At 46.4% G+C, this 22,773-nt stretch overlaps 1 protein-coding gene across 1 annotated transcript in view; it reads left to right on the forward strand.

Moving 5' to 3' along the window:
• The first annotated feature begins 3,288 nt into the window (after positions 1-3,288).
• Positions 3,289-22,773, forward strand: part of DOK5 (docking protein 5) — a 110,060-nt gene continuing 90,575 nt past the window's right edge. The window contains exon 1 of the mRNA XM_015428230.1: positions 3,289-3,599. Coding sequence (XP_015283716.1) covers positions 3,534-3,599 — 66 coding nt within the window. The 5' untranslated portion in view covers positions 3,289-3,533. The remainder of the gene's footprint in view (positions 3,600-22,773) is intronic.

A 22,773-nucleotide genomic window follows, 5' to 3' on the forward strand; every position in this document is an offset into this window, starting at 1 on the left:
CCCCCGTGGCAGGGGCTCTTTTAAGTTTTTACTGTACTTTCTGTGCTCTCAAATGAAGGTGGGCTAAGGACAGTGGCATGTTTCTGTTCCACGCATCTTCCTTTCCCTTCCTGATATTTTCGACCCTAATTGGATCCTACCAGCAGCAACTGCTGGAAAAGACTCAGGCAATGCCAGCATTTGAGATTATGCAGGCAGTGGGAGGTGAAGGGAGGGGGGAGACCAGAATATCCCGAGAACAGCATTCTTCCACCACCACCACCACCACTACCACCTCCTGGTGTGCACAAAGTCTCGCTCTCTTTCCCCATCCAATCTGACTCTTAACAAAACTTGAATTTTGCAAACCCTTTTCAAGTCCCCTGTTGTTTAATTGACTTACAAAGCAGCATTGATATCCACCACATTTTGCAGAACACCATAAATTAACCCCCACCAAGTTATTGCCCAGGGATCTGTAATGAATTGTGCCCTGTGGTGTGGCTGGAAGGAAGGGAGGAGATGGCTAGGAGGATGGGACACTGAGAGCTGGGTGGAGCAAGCACATCACTCCCATTCTACTGTCACTCCCCATGGGCTGCCCATCAGTTACCAGGTTCAATTCAAGGTACTGGCTATCACATATGTGGCCCTTTGTGGCCTTGGAGTTTCACATCTCCCCCTCTCTCCCATGCTCCACTGTGACAGTTTGTCTTATTTGAGCAGGAGCTGTTATAGGCAGTGTTCCCTCTAAGCTGAGTGAATGTGAGCTAGCTCACAGTTTTTTAGCCTCCAGCTCACACATTTTTGTCTTAGCTCAGGAAGGATGGCTCCAGAGCAAACTAATTTATGCCGTAGCCAAATCACTTGCTCATGACTTTAACACCAGTAGCTCACAAAGTAGATTTTTCGCTCACAAGACTGAACAACTTAGAGGGAGCATTGCTCAGAGGTCGATTTGGGGGGGAACGCAGGGGAACGCAGTTCCCCCGGGTGAGGTGCGGGGGGCAGGGCACACGACGAAGCCCCGCCCCTTGCTTCTGGCCGCCCCGCTTCCGGCCCTCATTCAGCCAGGAGGAGGCAGGAGAAGAGGGAGGGTAAGTTGCTTCCTCCCCGCCTCTCCCCACATCTGTCTGCCTGGGGCCAGGGAGGGCCTTGGCAGGGCTTCCTCGCACTCCCGCTGGCCTTGCAGGTCCACCGCCGGGCCCCTGATGTCAGGGGGTGTGGCATATGCTAATGAGTTATGCTAATGAGTTCCCCTAGCTCTTTTTCTACGAAACTACCCCTGGCATTGCTTATAGGGGTATTCTGCAAATATGCAGAACCAAAAACCAACCTGTGCAATGTATTCTCTGTTGTGGCCCCCACTTCATGGAATGGACTGCCTGATGAGGCTAGAAATGCTCCCATCCTCCTGGGCTTTCCACAAGCTATGCAAAACTGAATGATTCAGAAAGGCTTTTTACAGAAGTAATTAGGGCTGTATTGTAATGAAATGTTTCTGAAAGATGCTTTGGGAAAAGGATACAAACTGTGGACTATACTACGGGGTATAGTATGTACCGTCTGTTCCTGTAATTTTGATCCTACCATGTCATTTCTGCATTGGTTAACGTGTCATTTTTATGCTTAGGCTTTGTTCCAGCTGTTTCCAGGTTTCTGCAACCCAAACCTTATTGGCAGGGGTCCCCATGCCTTTTGAGCTTGTGGGCACATTTGGAATTCTGACATGGAACAGTGGGCACACAGACAGAATGGCTGTGACAGTAGGCAGAGCCAGCCACAAAATGATTGCCACAGCTTAACTTCAGTGACACAGCGTAGATCCTGGTGCTGTCATGGCAGCGGCTGCCAAAGCAACATTTTCAAAAAAATAATCTGCACATCAATCACATCTCCAATAGCCAATCAGAAGCTGGCTGCACCTACTTGGCTCCACCCACTTCCTAAAAACACTTGGCAGGCCCCAGAAAAGGTGTCATTGGGTGCCATGGTTCCCACTTTGGGGACCCCTACCCTATTGCTTTGTTTAATGGATGCCCCACCCTGTTGGTGTCATTTGACTGTTGTGTCTTGAGTCTCAGTGAGAGAGGCAGACCATAAGCGATGTAAACAAACACATTTGCTAGAGGGTACGCCTGGAAGTCTTGTTCCAATTACGGCAGCCTCATGAGGACTGCTTGCTAACTTAAAACTTTTCTAATGCACCAAAAAGCTATCATTGTAGGTTGGTCGAAGAGCTGTGAACATCAAGCCCTTGTGACAATTGTGCTGCGCTTCCTGTCTTGTTAGTGCTTTGCTCCTACTAGCTCCACTCCCTTCCCTTATCCAAGGGCTGTTGTGCCTTTTGCCCTCCTTTCTACAAAGAAGGAGTAGTGTGGTGTAATGATTAGAGTGTTGGAATAGTATCTAGAAGACCCAGGTTCAGATCCCCACTCTGCAATGGAAGTTGGCTGGGTGGCTTTTGGCCAGTCACACCCTCTCAGCCTAACTCACCTCCCAGGGTGGTTGTAAGGAGAATGATGTAAACTGCTTTGGGTCCCCACTGGGGAGAAACATGTAGCATAAATGAATTAAATAAATAAAGCCATAAATAAATCTGTCTGGACCTCTTATCCTATGATGGGCAAATTGTTCCCACACACTCTTAGTGTGTAGGGATCCTAGGCTGAAGGTAATGCATTCTGCACATGCTCATAGGCACTTCCATCTTATTTCATAGGTCACAAGGGCTGATCTTAGAACTGACAAGGTTTGCTGGGGATGAGCATATGGAGCAGAGGTCCATCAGTGGCTATTAGCCACAAGGTATAGATAGGAACTCTCAGGCTGGGGCAAGTAATACACTGTATTCTTGGGTGCTTGGGGGGGGGGCGACAGTGGGAGGGCTTCTAGTGTCCTGGCCCCACTGTTGGACCTCCTGATGGCACCTGGTATTTTTGGCCACTGGGGGACAGAGTGTTCAGCTGGAGGGGCCATTGGCCTGATCCGACATTGGCTTCTCTTATGTTCTTATCCAGGTGACTCCTGATCTTAATTGACACCCCTGTCCCACCCCTCCTGGTCCTTCTCTTATACCATAAAATAAAAGGAGGATTCTTGCCTTTGCAATTGTTCGTGGTCTTTCAAAGCCGGGGAGGGAGGGGGGAAGAGGCGGGCGGGGGTCCGAAGTCGCATTTTACAAGGAGCAGCTCGCCAAGGCGGAACTCGTCCCCCACAAGAAAGGGGGGTAGCGGTGGCGGACGAGCTGGGCCGATTCTCTGATCTCATTCCACAAGCCAGTCAGCTGCGAGCTGCCGTCTTCCCCGTCAGCTGATCCGGGAGGGGAGTCTCCCGTCTCTCATTCACTCTTTCTCACTTCCCAAGTGGATTAAAAACTCTCGCCGGTGAGTTTCTGGGTCAGGAAGCGGTTTTAGTCCAAGGGCTGGTCGGCTGGAAGATGGGTTGATTTCCTTATATATTTTTAAAACAAACCAACAAACACCAATCCCCCGCTACAAACTGGATCTCGCTGCAACTTCCCTACTACAACTCCTTGACTCTCCGGTGGGAGGATGGCTACCAATTTCAATGACATCGTGAAGCAGGGGTATGTAAAGATTAGGAGCAGACGCTTAGGTGTAAGTATTGGGGATTTCCCCGTTTTATTTGTTCGCTGTTGTTGTTGTTGTTGAATGGGTTGGTTTGGCTGGGCTTGGCCGGCGCTCGCGGGCTGCGGACACGTGGGGTGGGCGATCGCGTCGAAACGGAAGCCAGGTTAGTTTACAGGGTCAATCGCAGCTCCTTTCCAGAGCCGAACTGGTATGTGCCTTATAAATATAGAAACAGCCGGCCGTGGAGTGCCAAGCACATTTCGGGTGAACGGATGCAAGGGGCGAGGGGAGCCGATGAGAGCCAGCCGGTTGTGTCAACAGGGTAGCAAGCTTTTGGTTATCACAGGACGCTATGCAAGCAGGAACCTGTGTGGGAAGAAATGTCATTTGCAATGAGAAAAAAACCCCACACTGCGTTTAGGAAAGAAACGGTTTTGGAGATTAGCGCTATCTGGAGGCTTTCCAAAGCACTGGGTGCCGCTATGTTATGAGGACACCTGTTGGGCTCTAGCAGAGTATGGTGAGCCTCATGCCAGGGGCCCAGGGCAATGGCTTTGGGGCAAGAGACTTGTGCCCCCCAAATGGTTGTGGTACCTTCGAGATTTCTTGCCTGATGTATATATTTACCTGGAAGTTAAGTCTCGCTGTGTTCAGGGACATCTCACCTGATGAAGAGTTCTGGAGAACTCCAAAGCTTGCGCATTGCTTTGGGTGGGTCTTAATAAAAGGAACTCCTTAGCTTTTAGATTGGCTTCCATCCCAGGCAACTGCCTGCAGCCTCTGCATATTCCTAGCTAAGTGTGTGTATGATTGCAGGCTAACAGAGGATGCTTACTTCTGAGTCAAGGTGCACAGAATCAAGCTGTTGGGGATTGCTTTAGCATGTGAGGTTAAATCATAGGGGAAGGAAATCATTACGCAATGGCAATGCCTAATTTAGCGATTGCATACATCGTATTTCTTTTCCATGGTTTAATCCTCATTAACATAACCGTAACCAGAATAACCCTTCTGGAGCATTATGAAACTAACATCCTAAACTGAGTTACCCCTTTAGGATTACAGTCCAAAAGTGTCAATGAGTTTAGAAGGATATAACCCCTTTGAGGATTGCACTGTAGCCCTGCCATCCCTTGAAGATTTACTTGAGTCTCACTTCATCTACCTCAATGGTTTTACACAGGAAGAACTCCACATAGGCTGAGTTGTAGCTATTGAAGGAGGAGGATGCACATGTCAATTTACCATTGGTAGTGGGCATCTCTTCAATGCACTAGCACCCGCCATGGATTTGGGCGCATCATATACGAGGGGCTCATTGCCTGCATTGAACCTGGAGGTGCCACCTTGAATGGTTCAGGGCCAGCTTTCATGCCATCAAAAATGAGTCCTTTTGCTCATGCAACTGTTTATATGACAACCCATGGAAGAAAGAGCATGGTCTTGATGTGCTAAGTGAGCATGGAAACCCATCCTTCACATGGGAGCTGGAACAGCTTGCTCTAATCCAGTTGGGGCTGATATTGTACGGGAGTGAGTTGCGCGTGTTCACAAAGTTTGCATCGTATGTTTACCTTTGGCTTTGCAAAGCCTGCAGCCTCTGCATATTCCTAGCTAAATGTGTGTAGGATTGCAGGCTAACAGAGGATACTTACTTCTGAGTCAAGGTGCTGTTGGGGATTGCTTTAGCATGTGAGGTTAAATCATAGGGGAAGGAAATCATTACGCAATGGCAATGCCTAATTTAGCGATTGCATACATCGTATTTCTTTTCCATGGTTTAATCCTCATTAACATAAACGTAACCAGAATAACCCTTCTGGAGCATTATGAAACTAACATCCTAAACTGAGTTACCCCTTTAAGATTACAGTCCAAAACTGTCAATGAGTTTAGAAGGATATAACCCCTTTGAGGATTGCACTGTAGCCCTGCCATCCCTTGAAGATTTACTTGAGTCTCACTTCATCTACCTCAATGGTTTTACACAGGAAGCACTCTACATAGGCTGAGTTGTAGCTATTGAAGGAGGAGGATGCACATGTCAATTTACCACTGGTAGCGGGCATCTCTTCAATGCACTAGCACCCGCCATGGATTCGGGCGCATCATGCATATACGAGGGGCTCATTGTCTGCATTGAACCTGGAGGTGCCACCTTGAATGGTTCAGGGCCAGCTTTCATGCCATCAAAAATGAGTCCTTTTGCTCGCGCAACTGTTTATATGAGAACACATGGAAGAAAGAGCATGGTCTTGATGTGCTAAGTGAGCATGGAAACCCATCCTTCACACGGGAGCTGGAACAGCTTGCTGATATTGTACGGGAGCTGATATTGTACGGGAGTGAGTTGCACGTGTTTACAAAGTTCGCATCGTATGTTTACCTTTGGCTTTGCAATTTAGCTTTTGTTTAAGTGTGACTCCCTTTTAAATGTTAGGTTCATGATCGTTTATGTAGGAGCATGCAACGTTTAATATATATTTGAACTATTGGAGTGTACTGGATAGCATACTAGTCTTGGGGGTCAGGTTACGCTTCCCTTTCAGTTATGAACTCCTCTGATAAGGTGAAGAGCTAGTGAGTTGCCTGATTCTTCCACCTGTCAGATGGGAACACTGTTCGCTCCCATGCGAGAGACAGCTCCTAAGTACAAGTGACTCCCGATTCCTGAAACACATCTGCTGGTAACACATGAAGCTGAGCTTGTAGGTATTGCCTCTTGTAGGTATTGCCTCTATGATGACTTCTGAAGCTCTCGGATCTCGCTCAAAGTGAGAGCTGCACAAGGCCATTTCAAGGAACAGAAGTGTTGAGAGCCAGTGGGGTTTAGTGGTTAAGAGCATCGGACTAGTATCTTGGGAGACCCAGATTCGATTGGACTAGTATCTTGGGAGACCCAGATTCGAGTCCCTATTCTGCTGTGGAAGCTTGCAGGGTGACCTGGGGCCAGTCACACACACTCAGCCTATCCTACCTCACAGGGTCATTGTGAGGATCAAATGGAGGAGAGGAGAACGATGTAAGACCGCTTGGGGAGAGAGGCTGGGTATAAATGAAGAAAATAAATCAGGGGCAGGTGCCTCGAGACAGCAAGAAATGCTGTGAGATGCCCATTAAAAATCTTCCAGACATGATAAACGATGGCCGCTATGCCCTCGCATTCAACTGAACCCAAATAAAAATTCATATAAAACTGTCACCTCCAGGAATAAGGACTCTCCCCTGGTGTGGTTGGCTTTTCCAGCTGTTCTTGTAATATCCTTTGGGTTAGAGTTCCCATCTGTGCTATCAGAACGGTTAACATATAAATGATGTTTAAGGAGCTGTATGTCGAATGCCGCTCGAATCACAGCAATTTAGGCAACTCAGGCATTAACATGAGTTTGCTACTTAACAACGTTTCTGACAGATCGAAGACAGATTGAGACTGCTTGTCGAGAGGAGGACTTCCAGGCTATATAGGAGGAAAGACCTCTGCTTTCTCCACAATGCTTGCCAACGAACGGTGCCGATTTCTGTGGGCTTAGGGGGTATAACTCTTATTTAGTGGGCCAGTCCAGCGATTCTGTGGTCCTCGCTCTGTGAGGATTCCTATCAGTGCTACAATAAGTCTGTAGAAACATCAATTTCCCCCTTATTTTAATTGCATAGGGGATTTAAAAAATGTTCATCCTTGTGTTCATAGGACAAAGAGCATTTCTGAAGAGGGGGGGGGGACCACTGGTACATTTCGCATTTCTGCTTAATGGAATTCTTTCTACAGGCTCAGACACATTTTACTGGAATACATGGAGGCTGGCTGTCATTATCTTGGGAAAAAGTGGTTGTCATTGAGGTTTTTAACCATGCGTCAGTTAATCCAGTGTAGATTCCCTCCACCACCCCCAACTGCTCTATTTAAATCAATATTAAAATGAAGATAAACACTGTACTTAAAAAGTAACAATAAAGGAGGAGTCGGCGAGCAGATCGTGCCCTTTGAAATACCAGCGTCCCAATAATTCAACACAGACGACCAGCAGTTTATAGACCAAATATAAGTGATATACGTGGTGTGTGAATGAATGGGGAAAGGCTCATATGGGAAGATCAGGCTAAATGGCTGAAATATTCTAGGTATTGATGCCATGTGCCAAGTGTTCATAACCTTAGGAGAGCCTCAAACATCTCTTTGGAGGGAGAGCAAATGACGTTCTTCATTAGCAAGCGAAGTGATTAGTTATGAACTAATAAAAGATATTGGTCAGGCTCCATAAAGATGGAATACAGTATGTGAAAAGGAAATGCATGCTTTATGGCTGCATTCCTCCAGCTGGTCGTAAATGGTGTTGGCTAATGTAATTGGAGTAGAGAATTTATACAACTGGAAGAGTCTGGGTGATGTAAAATTGGCATGGAAAGTTGTTCGTGCATAGCTTGGCAGGGATACAGAGTTCAGCAAGAGTGAGGAAGCAGTCCTGCTCACACTTAAAAAGGTAAAGGTTCCCTTGCTCGAAAGCCAGTCGAGTCCGACTCTAGGGTTGCGGTGCTCATCTCCGTTTCAAAGCTGAAGAGCCAGCGCTGTCCGAAGACATTTCCGTGGTCATGTGGCCGGCATGACTAAACACCAAGGCACACGGAATGCTGTTACCTTCCCACCAAAGTGGGACCTATTTATCTACTTGCAATTTCTTGCTTTTGAACTGCTAGGTTGGCAGGAGCTGGAACTAGAGATGGGAGCTCACTCCGTCATGTGGCACACTTGGGTCTCGAACTACTGAACTACTGACCTCCCACAGCCTGCAGTTCAGCGTCTTAACCACTTGAGCCGTACTTACCTGTGTGTAATCCCCCATGAATAAAGTGGGGCTTATTTCTGAGTAAACATACAAAGGGTTGTGCTGTCAAAAAAATGTCCGTAAATGTCAATTGTTCTGTAAATGTCTTGCATTCCAAACTTGTTTACTCAGAAGTAAAACCCTGATAGTAAAACCCCACAGATCTGCTTCCAGGTAAATATGTTTAGAATGGTAGCGTCAGAATTAAATCTCAAATGGACAGTTGGAAAGGGAGAAGTTCACACGAAAGCCAAAAGTTGCATCATTGGCCAAAGGAAGTGAGTGAGTTTTTGAGCTCTCCAGAATCCTTCACTGGGCTGGGTATTTAGCACAAAATAAGCGGAAGGGAAGAAAGTATGTTGTTGGTGGGAAAAGCCCCCCAAAAAAACCTGAAAAGGGAATGCAGAGTGTATTGGGGGCTTATTTTGTTTATATACTATTGGGTGGAAAACTAGGTTTTCAAGTGGCACCAGTGAAGGTTATGTTAGAGCAGAGGTGTCGAACTAATTTGTTATGGGGGTCGGATCTGACATAAATGTCACTTTGTTGGGCCAGGCCATGCGTGCCATAAAACCAGGTACCAGAGATATAAGCTGTATAAAGGACAGCAGCTCGTAAGCCCCGAGTTGTTGTATCCTCACTGCAAGGCCCCATGGACTGGGAGGGGGGTGCAAAGGAAAACCCACATGGGCAGACTGAAGAGCCAGCAGTGCAGTACTGGGTAGATGCTCCCACAATGCTTGACCGCTGCAGACGAGATTGTTCTGCCATGCTGATGCTGCAGTTGGAGTCGCTCTGCCCACTCTCCCCCCCCCCCAGCAGTCTCCTGTTCACTCCCTTGCACTAGTTGCTCGCAGGATACATAAGAGCCCTGGACAGGCTGGTTTCGGCCCCCGGGCCTCATGTTTGACATCTCTGTGCCGGAGGAGAGGAAAAGAGTATTTTCTTGTGGTGAATATGAAAGGCAGCTGTTCAGTCTCTTTCCAGAACTAAATGAAACACACCATTCTATTACAAGACAGAGCAAAACCAAAACATGGTAGTCCCAAGGAAGCTGGAGATCTGGGCGTGATTAGAGCGTGGTGTTGACAAAGCCATCGCTCTTACCCAGGGGACTTTGTGTCCACATAGCCTCTCATTTAAACCGGGCAGTGGCCTCTGTAAATCGGCTGTGTGTGCTTTGTTAGTGTGCTGGAGGGCCGTCACCCAGGAGGATGTTGCACAGGTGTGCTAATTAAACACCTGTTGGTACTTTGCGCAGCCAGCAGTCCAGTTTAAATGTGATGCTCTGCAATCAGGGTTGCCAACTCTGGGTTGGGAAATTCTGGAGTTTTGGAGGTGGAGCCTGGGGAGGGTGTGGTTTGGGAAGGGGGAGGGGCTTCAGCAGGGTATAATCTAATAGAGTTTGCCCTCCGAAGCAGCCATTTTCTCCAGGGGAAGTGATCTCTGTCTCATTGAGATCAGTTGTACTTCTGGGAAATCTCCAGGCCTGATGTGAAGGTTAGCAACAAAATCCTGACAACAATCCAGTGAGTAGGGTTGCCATTCTCCAGGTGGCACCTGGAGGTTGTCCACTGTTACAATTTATCTCCGGACAATGAAGACCAATTCCCCTGGATAATGTGGATGCTTTGGAGGGTAGACTCAATGGCATTATACCCAGCTGAGGTCCCTCCCCAAACCCCACCATCCCCAGTCTCCAGGTATTCCCCAACCTGCAGCTGGTAACCTTACCTGTGACGTAGGTCAAGGAGAAAGAGCCACCCAAGGTCATCCTGTGAGTTTCCACAGCTGAGCAAGTACTGAACCCATGTCTTTCTGGTCTTGTCCAATACACAAGGTAATAATGAATAAATACATAAAATAATAAAACCATAGAAGTGAGCCCTGTCTTGCTAATGTACATTACATATTTTCAGGATGGGACACCCAATCAGAAAATTCTGCCAGACCTCAGAGACAGCCAAAGAACACACATTGTGGCTCGCTGCATATACATAAAATAGAAAATCACTGCATATACGTAAAATACTGCATATACGTAAAACAGGAAAAGAAATGATAAAACGGGTAGAGTGTTTACTCAGATGCAAGACAAGGTGTTTTCATAGGCAAAGCACAGGGTCTTCTTACATTAGCATACAAGTTACAGTTATGTCCAATAATTTTATTGCATGTATAACCTTTTTAAGTGAGCCCTCTTACCTTCAGGGTTGTCTTCCTTTCAAGGTAAAAGTGGCAATTGATGGCTAACTCAAAAATATGATTATTTTTTTTACTGATAGTACAACAGCAATTGCACACATATGTTAAAAACTGGTGACTGGCATACTTATTTTAATGAAATGAAGAGTTGCCATAGCAGCATTGGCATCACATCCTCCTGCATTTCGGGAGTGAAATCACTCCATCATGTCTTTAAATCATTGCTCTCTGACTGGCCCATGTGTCTACATGGCAGGCTGATATGCTTTGGCTGCCAAGAAAATATGTGCAAAAGTGGTGTCTGAAACTTAAAATCTGTCATTTTGTAATCTGTTTTAATTGTGTAGCATCTTATCTTGATTGTTTTTATTCTTTATCTGTTTTATCTATGTTTTATTTTGACCAACCTGATAGTGGCCTTTGGCCACCCACAATAAACATTTACTACCACCACCACCACCACTAGTCGTAGCAATAGTAGTCGTAGAAAATTTACTCCCCTTTCTTCAAGTAAATTTGATTATGAGTGCCCTCTGTTTAGGGTTTCTAATCTGAAGCTAAGAGTTTCTAAGCATATGCAGAATTCTTTTCCTATGGTGGGAGTTATTCTATAAGCCAGTAGGGTGGTGGTGATTGTTGTTGTATTTAATTTATACCCCAGCCGGCCGCCTGTAGGGAATGGGGAGGTAGGGTTGCCAGATCCAGGTTGGGAAACTTCTGGAGATTTGGGGATGGCATCTAGGGCAGACAGAGATCTCAGCAGGGTACAATGCCATAGAGTCCACCCTCTAAAGTATCCATTTTCTCCAGGGGCACTGACCTCTATAGTCAAGATGAGCTGTAATTCCGGGAGATCCCTGGGTCCCACAGGGGGCTGGCATCCCTATAAACCAGTGTAGGGTAGGGGTTAGAGTGGTAGATTAGGATCTAGGAGGCCCAGGTTCAGATCCTTACTTTGCCATGGAAGCTCACTGGGTGACCTTGGTCCAGTCAGTCTTCCTCAGCCTAATCTACCTCACAGGGTGGTTGTTGTGTAGATTAAAACAGAGGTTGGGAGGATGATGTTGTAAGCTGCTTTTGGTTCCCATTGGGGAAAAAAGGTGCAGTATAAATACCTAAATAAGGGGCTCTTTTTCCCCCTTCAAAAAAGAGACTTGAGGATGAAACCTGAGCACGTGTTGAGTGCCTTTGTCTCATAAAAGAAAGGCTTCTTCATATAGCTGGGGACTGGTGTGCCTTGGGATGGCTTGCATCCTCTGGTTCTTGCAGAGTTCTTGCAGTTATCTGTGTATGTGTGTGTGTGAGAGAACATTCTGGATGCATCTAAAATGCTGATTGGATTATCATTCAGCATACCGAAAAGTCTGGAAGGATATGACCCTGTTGACTGTCTGCTTAGATCTGATTTCCTGTAGGTTAGCCTCACTGCTTCCTGACCTACCCTTGGTGAATAGGGTCAACATGGTACTTCATATTAATTCTGACATACGAGCCATTCTCAGTGTAAACACAGGGTAATTTCCTTGGTTTTATTACATATGGTTTTCTCCTGGATCCAGTATCATCCTTGCAGATCTTTTGAGAACTTGGTCTAGCTTGTATGATGCTCCCATCCACTTCCCTCCCTCAGAGGGAAGATTTTCACTCTGTTTCTATTTGCTTTTCTGACTAAGCAGCCCTAGTGGTCTGTTTTCTTCTTTCCTGAAGAATTCTGGCTGTCCCACCCTGTCACAGACTGATAGTTTACTGCTGGCTCAGTCCAGAAACCTGAGGGAAGGGTCAGGATTGCCCTTTAACTTAAACCACTGACTATGGCACTTGAGACATTTTGAAGTTCAGAATTAACAAAATATTTTATTCAACAGAGGGGAAAGGTCAGGTGAAACCAGGGGTTGAAAATTCTGAGGTAATATGGATAACTCTGAGGTAAAAGCAGTACATGCACAGACTTTAGTTCTTGTATTTCAGGCTCATCAGAGTTTCTTTAGCTATTCACAGTGACTTACATCTTCATGTTTAGAGGGTTTGATCCAGTGTCTTCCCAAACACTCCAGGACACTTTCTTTGAGTATTCTCCTTTGGTTTCCAGGAGGCTGGTATACTCTTTCCAGTACCCAAACCCCTTCTGTTGAAACACCAGTACTCTCCTTGAGTTTTTAACCAACTCTTAAGTTTTCTACAGGTGGTTTCTAACCACATCAGCCCAGGGATCTCTGCACTCCTCATAGCTATCACCCTGTTTAGACTGGGTAGGGAAATTTCTTCTGTCTCTAGAAGATCTATCCCCTGTCCTTGGCCCAAATGGGAGTCTTCATCTAACTACCCACTTGTCCTTGCCATCTGTCCCCAAGTTCTCCTGTCTGTGTTAAACTGCTCTCAGTCAAAGCTGAATTCTGAAACTGTCAGTTCTCCACTCTTCTCAGCTAGGGCTGAAATCAGACTGAATTCTCCTCCTCATCATTCAGCTCTAAAGTCTCTCTCTGCTCAGCTGATGGTAACAAATCAGATCTCTTGGAACAGCCTGTCACTCAAGGCTCTCTGGCTCTGTGAAGAATTAACCCTTCGCAGTCCTTTATCTGTTTACACAGCACTTCTAAGCTTTTAAAATTGCAGTCTGTCACAGCTTGTCAAAAAGCCATCTTCACACACTCCAGGTGTTCTAGCACTCAGAAATACTATCATGTTTTGTCACTGATACTATCATGAAGTGAGGCTCCAAGCTGAGAAAACCTCTGTTATATATAGAATGGGAGCTGCTAAGACCTGGACATTCCACACTGACTTCCTTCCTGTATCTTTAATATCCTATTTAAGGAGGCCATCTGGGGTCAGGACCTAGAACTGGCCATGTCAGATGTTGGATATGCACCACAAATATGCTTCCAAAGTGGGTGAGAGCCATGCACTACTGTTTTGAGCCATTATCTCTCAATGATACCTCCCCACACCTGCTTTACTTCTGCTGCCTCCTCCTGCTGCTTTTGCAGGGATAGTTTAACAGTGCAACCCTAAACAGAGTTGTATCTTTTAAAGTGAATTAACTGTCAGGGCCTTAGAATAGGGTTGTTGACATATCTGGGCAAATGCTGGGAGACCTCAAGGGCAGTGCCTAGGGAGGGTGGGGTTTGGGCAAGATGTGATGTCAATTTCAAATGACATTCTAGGCATGTCCCTAATCTCTCTGGTAAAGATAAAGACATGGGGAAATTCCTAGCCTAGAGCATCACTCTGAAGACCATTTCTTCTCCTGCTCCTGAGTTACTTGAGGGTGAGAGATTGGGGCTGAAGGCAGGGGTTTGCACAGCATGGATGAGCAAGTGAAAAAAACCCCCAGTTTGGTGGTGGTGGAAAGTGCTGTCAAGCTGTGACCCCGTAGGGTTTCAGGGGAGGTTTGCTATTGCCTGCTTCTGTGTAGCAATGCTGGACATCCTGGACAGGAGGTGGAGCCAACCAAAAATGTCAGGAAACCAAATTATATATAACTGTAATAGAATCAGGTTGGGCAGCCATGTTGGTCTGAAGCAGCAGAACGAACCTTGAGTCATAAGAACATAAGAGACGCCAATGTTGGATCAGGCCAAAGGCCCATCCAGTCCAACACTCTGTATCCCACAGTGGCCAAAAATACCAGGTGCCATCAGGAGGTCCACCAGTGGGGCCAGGACATTAGAAGCCCTCCCACTGTTGACCCCACCTCAAGCACCACGAAGACAGAGCATCACTTGCCCCAGAGTCCCTATCTATACCTTGTGGCTGATAGCCACTGATGGACCTCTGCTCCCATATGCTTATCTAATTCCCCTTTGATGCTTGTAGCCGCCACCACTTCCTGTGGCAGTGAATTCCAAGTGTTAATCACTCTTTGGGTGAAGAAGTACTTCCTTTTCTCCAGTGGCACCTTTTAAGACCAACACAGTTTTATTCTGGGTAGAAGCTTCCATGTGGACGTGTCTGAAGAAGTGTGCATGCACATGAAAGCTTATACCTTGAATAAACCTTTGTTGGTCTTAAAGGTGCCCCGCTGGGCTCAAACTCTGTTCATATATCTGTAATAGCCACTCTGATGTTTGAGGCAGAGGCTCAGTTTAACAGGATGACTTTTAATCTGTACAGCCAAAGCAGATGCCCACCTACCCCAACCCCCATTTTCTAAAAAAAAAACACTTGGCAGGCACCAGGGAAGGTGTCGGGCACAGTGTTGGGAACCCCTGATTTAGACTACATAAAAAAGAAGAGGTTGGCCACAACACGTGACTAGTGGGGTCTGTTTGACTTGAGGTGTCACAGGTTGGGCAGACCTGCTCTGCTTAAACATTTTATTTTTATTTATTTATTTACTTAGGCTTTTACCCCGCCCTCCCGCTGAAGTGGCTCAGGGTGGCTTACAACAATTTAAAACAACATGCAATATAAAACCAGCAAATACAGATATCAAATACAATAATTTTACAGGGCTCTTTTTGTAGAAAAAGCCCAGCAGGAACTCATTAGCATAATAGACCACACCGAACAGCAAAACTCATTAGCATATCTAGCCACACCCGGACAGCGCAGCTCATTAGCACATTAGGCCACACCCCCATGTTACCAGAAGTGTGGTCATCCAGCCACACCCACCTTTTGCTTCTTATTCTGTTTACCTTGTTTGTTGTCAAAACCAAGGGCTTTTTTTGTAGCAGGACCTCCTTTGCATGTTAGGCCACACACCCCTAATGTAGCCAATCCTAATGAGTTTCTGCTGTTGGGTGTGGCCTATTATGCTAATGAGTTCCTGCTGGGCGTGGCCAACTCAGGAGCCAGCCGGAACTCCGTTCCTGTGCGTTCCTGCCCAAAAATAGCCCTGACAATAAATATAATAAAACTAAATAAGTACGGCAGCATCCTATGGTAGAGTGCTAGTGTGACCCAGCCAGTGCAGTCAGTTCTTATTTGAACGTTTGGTGAAACAGCTCCATTTTCACTGCTCTACGGAACTGCTGGAGGTCCCGTAGCGCTCTAATTTCATTAGGGAGCTCGTTCCACAGCGTTGGCGCCACCAGGGAGAACGCCCTGGTCCTGGTTACTGCCAACCTGGCCTCCCCAGGCCCATACTGTTGATATTTCAACATGCACTATCTTTAGAATGTAAAATAGGACTTCCTTCTCTGCCAAACTTCTAGACAGGTCATTTGTTGATTTCCCTGTTTTGCAGTTATTAGAAAAAGGAAGGCGAGACCCGAGATGGAAATAGTTGTGGCATTCGTTCTGCCGCTGCCAGCTGCTTTCCTTGCTTGAGCTAACTCTTCGGTAGATGGGCAGTTTGTCATCCCAGGCCCTATTTCCCCCAGATTCAGTGGATTTATCACTGACTTCTGGTCATCATCCAATTTCTCAGCCTCTCGGTGCCTCTTCCAAAAGGAAATTTGCTTCAAATGTTGCCAAACGGCTACTTGTTGAGGAGTTTCAAAAGAATGTTACAAACTGTTCATCTTCAGAGTATCACCATGGGAAATACTGGACAGTGCTAGATAAGACTGCCCATGTATTGAGTTAATTAGCAATGAAATCTGCTTCTAAAAGAAGCACAGGATTATTAAAATTGCCCAGGACTGCCAATGCATATCCCACGCTGCTTTACTCCACTCTAAAGTCACTGGGGTCAATTGATTTAGACCTCAGTCACTTGGCATAGGGTTGCTCTGGGCCAAGAATGTCTCTGGGATTGTACAACAAACACAGTTGACTGTGTTTGAATTCTTCTTTGCGAGGAAAGCTTAGGTCATTTTTGACGGTCTAACAATTTGCTTTAAGAAAGAAACATTTAATTCACTTATTCCCTTGTGTGGAAATAAATTTATACTCTTTTCATTACTGACTGATAGATTTCATTGGACCTGTCTCCATGGCAGGAGAAGTTTGCAAACTTTTGTGTCTGGTCCAGTTTAGGGTTGCCAACACTGGCATGGACTATCCTTGGGGATTTAGGGGCATTGCCCAAGGAGGGAGCTCAGCAGAGATGTGATGTCTCTCTAGGACTTTTGTTTTTCGTGGAGTCCATGGTATACCATAGATTTTGCCTCCACAGCTGCCATTTTCTTTTGGGGGACTTGATCTTGGAAGTCTGATCAACTGTGATTCTGGGAGAACTCCAGGGCTCTACCTTGAAGCTGGTAACCTTAGCCCACCTTCACAACATAAGTATAGTGTCAGTAGTGCACAACAGTCCCCTTATACTGCCAGGTTTACAACATGCACCTCCACTCATGGCTGGTCTAGTATTGCCATCCTCTTGGGGGGGGCAATGCTCCCTCTAAGCTGTGGAGTCTTGTGATGTAATGAGATTGCTGGTGATGCTATAGCAGTCCGAACTGTAGTGTTTTGACTGAATGCTCGAGAGTCTCTGGCAGTAGGCATGAGACATGTTCCATGTGGAGTTTTGTTTTGACTCACTGCAATGGAACAGAAAGCTTTACGGTGACTTCAGCAGTCATCGTACGTGCCTGTTTTATGAAACTGTTTTGATGCCCCAATGTCTTTGTTTAGATCCGTGTTGTTATATCTTTGTCTGGATGTTCCCTTGAGCATTTTTGATAAAGACAAAATGATTCTAACAGAACTGTTCAAAAACAGCAATAGCCACTGAAAGGTCACCCTACTTAATTGGAAGGCTACAGCCAGTTCAGTGGATTGCACGGCCATTCTCCAGAGTCATCTCTAGCTCGAAACATCTACCTGCTGGCTTAGAACACTACTCTGTGGCCTTTTCTGATACTTCTTTCAACCCAAACCTTCCCATACCTCCCTAAGTCCCATTGGCCATTTTCAATGCAACTAGGGATGCCAACCACAGTTTGGGAAATTCCTGGGCTTGGGAAGGGGAGGTTGAGGAGGAGAGTGCCTCAGCAGAGTATAATGCCATAGGGTGCTTTCACACACAAAAAATGCACTTTCAATCCACTTTGCAGCTGGATTTTACTGTGTGAAATGGCAAGATCCACTTGCAAAACGGTTGCTGAAGTGGATTGAAACGGCATTATTCAGTGTGTGTGAAAGCGATAGAATCTATCCTCCAAAGCAACCATTATTTTTTGGGGGGGGACTGATCTCTGTACTGTGGAGATCAGCTGTAATTCCAGGAGATCTCCAGGCCTCACTTGGGGTTTTATATATATAACTGTGTACAATAAGTATATGCTTATGGTAAAGGTTCCCTTGCTCGAAAACCAGTCGAATCCAACTCTAGGGTTGCGGTGCTCATCTCCATTTCGAAGCCGAAGAGCCAGCGCTGTCCGAAGACATTTCCGTGGTCATGTGGCCGGCATGACTAAACACCAAGGCGCACGGAACGCTGTTACCTTCCCACCGAAGCGGTACCTGTTTATCTACTTGCAATTTCTTGCTTTCGAACTGCTGGGTTGGCAGGAGCTGGAACTAGAGACGGGAGCTCACTCCATCATGCGGCACCCGGGTCTCGAACTGCTGAACTACTGACCTTCCACAGCCTGCAGTTCAGCGTCTTAACCACTTGAGCCACCGCAGCTCCATGCTTATGGTACACAGTGATATATATTTCTGTATGTCTTCCTAACACTGTGACCCTCAGTTTTTGTATTTCTCACTTGGGGGTTGGCAACCCTAAGCCAAGCAGTAGGCTGGCTACAGAGACTATCACCCTTAACTGAAAGACCTATACAGGCTGCCAGTTTGCTTCAAGGCACAATTCAGAGTGCTGGTTCTTACCCTTTAAGTACTGAAGGGGCTTGGGAAGAGTGTACTTGATAGGCCACATCATCCTGTACTATCAAGTGACCAGTTAAGTCCCTCTTCCCAAGCCCTGGTCCCCGTGTCCACTCCTGCAGAGACAAGTCACGTGGCAGCCAGAGATGGGGCTTTTTCGGTGGCAGTTGCTTACTCTTTGACATACTCTAAATAATCTTTCTCTTGAGTCTCACTTGGCACCTACTTGAGGCATCAGTCCAAAATATTCGAACACATGAAGCTTCCTTCTACTGACTCAGACCCTTGTTCCACCCAGGTCGATATTGTCTACTCAGATTGGCTCTCCAGGGTCTCAGGCTGAAGTCTTTCCCATCACCTGAGGTCTTTCACATCATGTCATCCTTTCAGGTGGAGCTGCCGGGGATTGAGCTTGAGATCTTCTACACAACAAGCAGATGCTCTACCACTGAGCCACGCCTCCCCTCTCCAGTCCCATTTGTATCCTCTAAAGCTATTTTTATGGCTCTGTTTCTAGCCTGAGGGCAGGTTCATGGCTTGTGATTTTATGATGTTTTAATAGTGATAATTTTTATATATGTTTCTTTTTTATGTTTTTTAAAAATTCTTGTGAGCTGCCTCAAGCAGGTCTCTGGAGATGCGGCAATATAACTTTTCTAAATAAATGAGATTTGATGATTTACGTTATTTGAAGGTAGAAGTATCAGACTGAAAAGGAAGAAGGAGCCATAGCCGCCTGGTTTCCCCACCTAGTGGGAGATTTAATGGGCAATGCTGCGTTTCTGAGTTGTGATTCGGCAGCTCTAATGAATATTACTCTTTATCAATGGCCGTATGAACCTTCAGATTGGTTATTTTCCATTAAAGCAGGTGGAAATTACTTCAGGGATGTGAACTGGCAATTAAGTGATATTGCTTATAGCACAACTGGCCTTTTCTTTCATATTCCATATTGGCAGAAATTAATGGAATTAAAAGCAGTTGCATTGATTGAAATCAGCAGAGGTGCTGATTGCAAGCAGGCCGGTTACTTGAACTTTCACCAAGAGGAAGGCAGGAAGTGAAGCCAACAATCGGAGGGCATAAAGTGGGGAATTATGAGGATGAAAAAGGTCAGGGAGATAAATTGCGGGGGGGGGGGGAGAAACACCCCTGAAATAGCCAGGTTGTATGTTTAGCTTGTTGATGCCACAGTTCTAATCAAGATGCTTTATACCATTCAAATATTTAAAGTAATGCCATTAAAAGGAACGGTTGTTCTCTTGGTCACCAAGCTCAGAAGATGAGATAATGTTTTCTCTGTTGCAGAACGGTAACTTATATAGGGTTGCCAAATCCCCCGGTTTTCCAAGGGTCCCCCGTTTTTTTGGGGGGGAGGTTCTACCCGCCGCTGGCCAGATGGCTGGCGGGGGAAGCCCCACCCCCAACACCCAAAGCCACCCATCTCTCTCCCTTTAAGTGTGTGCAACCCGTGTTTCATCCCAAGCGCGAACTCCGCAAGCTTGCAGGGAAAAGCCAGCTTCATTCTTAAAAGGGAAACACAGCTGCTCTTAAAGGGGAAACGCCGGCTGCCGGCTATTTTCAGTGCAGGGAACTGTCGTTTCTGGAGATCCAGCGCACGGGCAGGTGGGGGGGGGTGGCAGACGTCCCCAACGTGATGCCCCACCCCCTCCAGGGATGCCCCCCAAAGTCTTCCACTGGGGGGCAAAGATGGACTTGGCAACCCTACATGTCAGACATAATTAGGTTGACTGCTGGGTGGTATGATGGACTGGCTTGTAACAGGAAACAAGGCATAGCCTGTTATCAGAAAGACAGAACAGGAGAATGCAGGAGACATTTAGAAATCAGTATTTCTATACAGCCATACAGCCCATCTTCCAAGAGCAGCCATGTTCTCCAGGAGAACTGATCTCTGTAGTCTGGAGATGAGCTGTAATTCTGATGGATTCTCAGTTCCTACCTGGAGTCTAGCATCCCTATATGAGTTGGTCACCTGGAATGAATAGCTGGGGGCTTGTGAAATTTCTTTTCCAAGAAAAGACCCACAAGTGTCTATCGAGAATGAGGATATAGTATACTCCTTAGGTCATGGCTTTGGGGAAATGGTTTATCTGAACCAAACCTTACATGGAATTAATCTCCAAAAGGTAAAGCAATGAAAGAAGAGTGTTACTGAGCATGTAGAAGGTATGGTTTTGATGACTGTAGCGTGCAGGTGGTCAGCATCCATTTTATCTTCTTGGGTTCCAGGCTGGGTTATCAATTCTTGGTTGGGAAATTCCTGGAGATTTAGGGGGTGGAACCTGGGCAGGGCTGAGTTTGGGGAGGGGAGGGAGTGGCTATTTTCTCCAGGGGAATGGAGCTCTGCGGTCTGGAGATGAGCTGTAATTCCAAGAGGTCTCCAGGCCCCACCTGGAGTCTGGCAACCCTACTTCCAAGAGTGATGCTTTATGCAATTTAGAAGACTGCCATTGATTTTTCTTTCTAGAAACATTGTTCTCATGGCTTTTTAGATCCCCTTCTGATTTTACTAGAATAGGATCCAACCAGCTTTACTGCTGCTGAAAAAGAAAGGAAGGGGTCCCATTTGACTAGGGTTGCCCACTCTGGGTAGGGAAATACCTGGAGATTTTGGGAGTTGAGCCTGGAGTTTGGGTAAGGGAGGGATTTGAGCAGGGTATAGTACCATAGAGTCTACCCTCCAAAGCAGCTGTTTTCTCCAGTGAAACTGATCTCTGTTGCCTGGAGATGAACTCTAATAGTTGGAGATCTCCATGCGGTGGCTCAAGTGGTTAAGACGCTGAACTGCAGGCTGTGGAAAGTCAGTACAGTTCAAGACCCGAGTGTGCCACATTATGGAGTGAGCTCCCATCTCTAGTTCCAGCTCCTGCCAACCTAGCCGTTCGAAAGCAAGAAATTGCAAGTAGATAAATAGGTACCACTTTGGTGGGAAGGTAACAGCGTTCTGTGCGCCTCGGTGTTTAGTCATGCCGGCCACATGACCATGGAAACGTCTTCGGACAGCGCTGGCTCTTCGGCTTTGAAACAGAGATGAGCACCGCAACCCTAGAGTCCGACTCGACTGGCTTTCGAGCAAGGGAACCTTTACCTTTAAACCTATGCCAGGCATCATGGGGGCCTGTATGCACAAAGGCATGTGGGACAGAGGCTGTATTGAGCTCTGTCTCTCAAAAGCTCACACTGGGATAAATGTTAGATCCAGGTAGTCAGCCGTGTTGGTCCGAAGCAGCAGAACAAATGTAGAGTCCAGTGGCACCTTTAAGACCAACAAAGCTCATACCTTGAATAAACCTTTGTTGGTCTTAAAGGTGCCACTGGACTCTACATTTGGGATCAATGTTGTGAGTCCTTAAGTGGACTAACTTGGCTATTCCACTATAGCAACAAGAGGAATTGAGTGAGACTGTATGAAAAAGCAGTCTGGATCCAACCCAGGCAGAACAATTTATTGGATTGTGGGGGTGGGTGGGATTCATTTCTGGAGCTAATGAGCCTTTCTTTCCTTCCCTTCCCTTCTGTGGGTCAGTGGCAAAGATCATCACAGGCTGACAAGAAAGTCTCTGATCTCTGCTGTGTTGAAAAGAATGTCATTCGTCTTAACTGAAATTATTGATTGATTCGAATGGCAGCATTTCCCCCCTAGCAGCTGAACTGCAGTACGTTATATAATTGGGCTTTTTATCTGATGGTGGGAGGTTCACCAAAAGTACAAAAAAATGCCATTGGGTCTGTGAAGAAAACATTTGTTCCAGTAAACTTGCTGATTTCGTTTAGAGCCTGCATAGCATGAGTCTTTAACCTTTTTAGGCTCAAGAAGACCCACCTTTGGCTGAAAGCTGCAACATGGGAACAGTTTTTCAATTATTTTGCCTTAAAACCAGGGGTCATTTCCTGTGGGGACTTGGCAAGCCTACCTGTGAGGTAGGTGGGGCTAAGAGAGCTCTTTTGAGAACTGCTTGTGAAAGAAGATCTCTGAAAGAACTTGTAACTGACCCAAGATCACACCAGCAGTTGCATGTGAAGAAGCGGGGAACCAAAGCTGGCTCTCCCAGATTAGAGTCAGCACTCCTAACCACTACACCAAACGGGCTCTGGAGAATGGGGAGGGGAGGGACTTCAGAAGGGTTTAATGCCACAGAAACCAACATCCAAAGCAGCCATTTTTCTCCAGCCATTTTCTCTTTGTTGGCTGCAGATCTCTTGTAATGCCAGGAGATCTTCAGCCACGACCTCAAGGTTGACAACTCTAGGGAAGGGATATCAAAAAGTGTAGTAGTCTTGTGGCCACCATGATGCCTCCTGGGCTGGTTAGCCAGCAGGCAGCTCAGGGTGCACCCAGTCCATCTGGCCAGCAGGCAGAGGATGTGTTGGCTGTCCTGGGGGAGGGGGGACCTGGGCTGGCCGGCCCAGGGTGCCACAACCCCTTGGGCTGCCCC

The sequence above is a fragment of the Gekko japonicus genome, unplaced genomic scaffold (genome assembly GCF_001447785.1).
Source record: "Gekko japonicus isolate JY-2015 unplaced genomic scaffold, Gekko_japonicus_V1.1 scaffold1965, whole genome shotgun sequence".
NCBI classification, from domain to species: Eukaryota; Metazoa; Chordata; class Lepidosauria; order Squamata; family Gekkonidae; genus Gekko; species Gekko japonicus.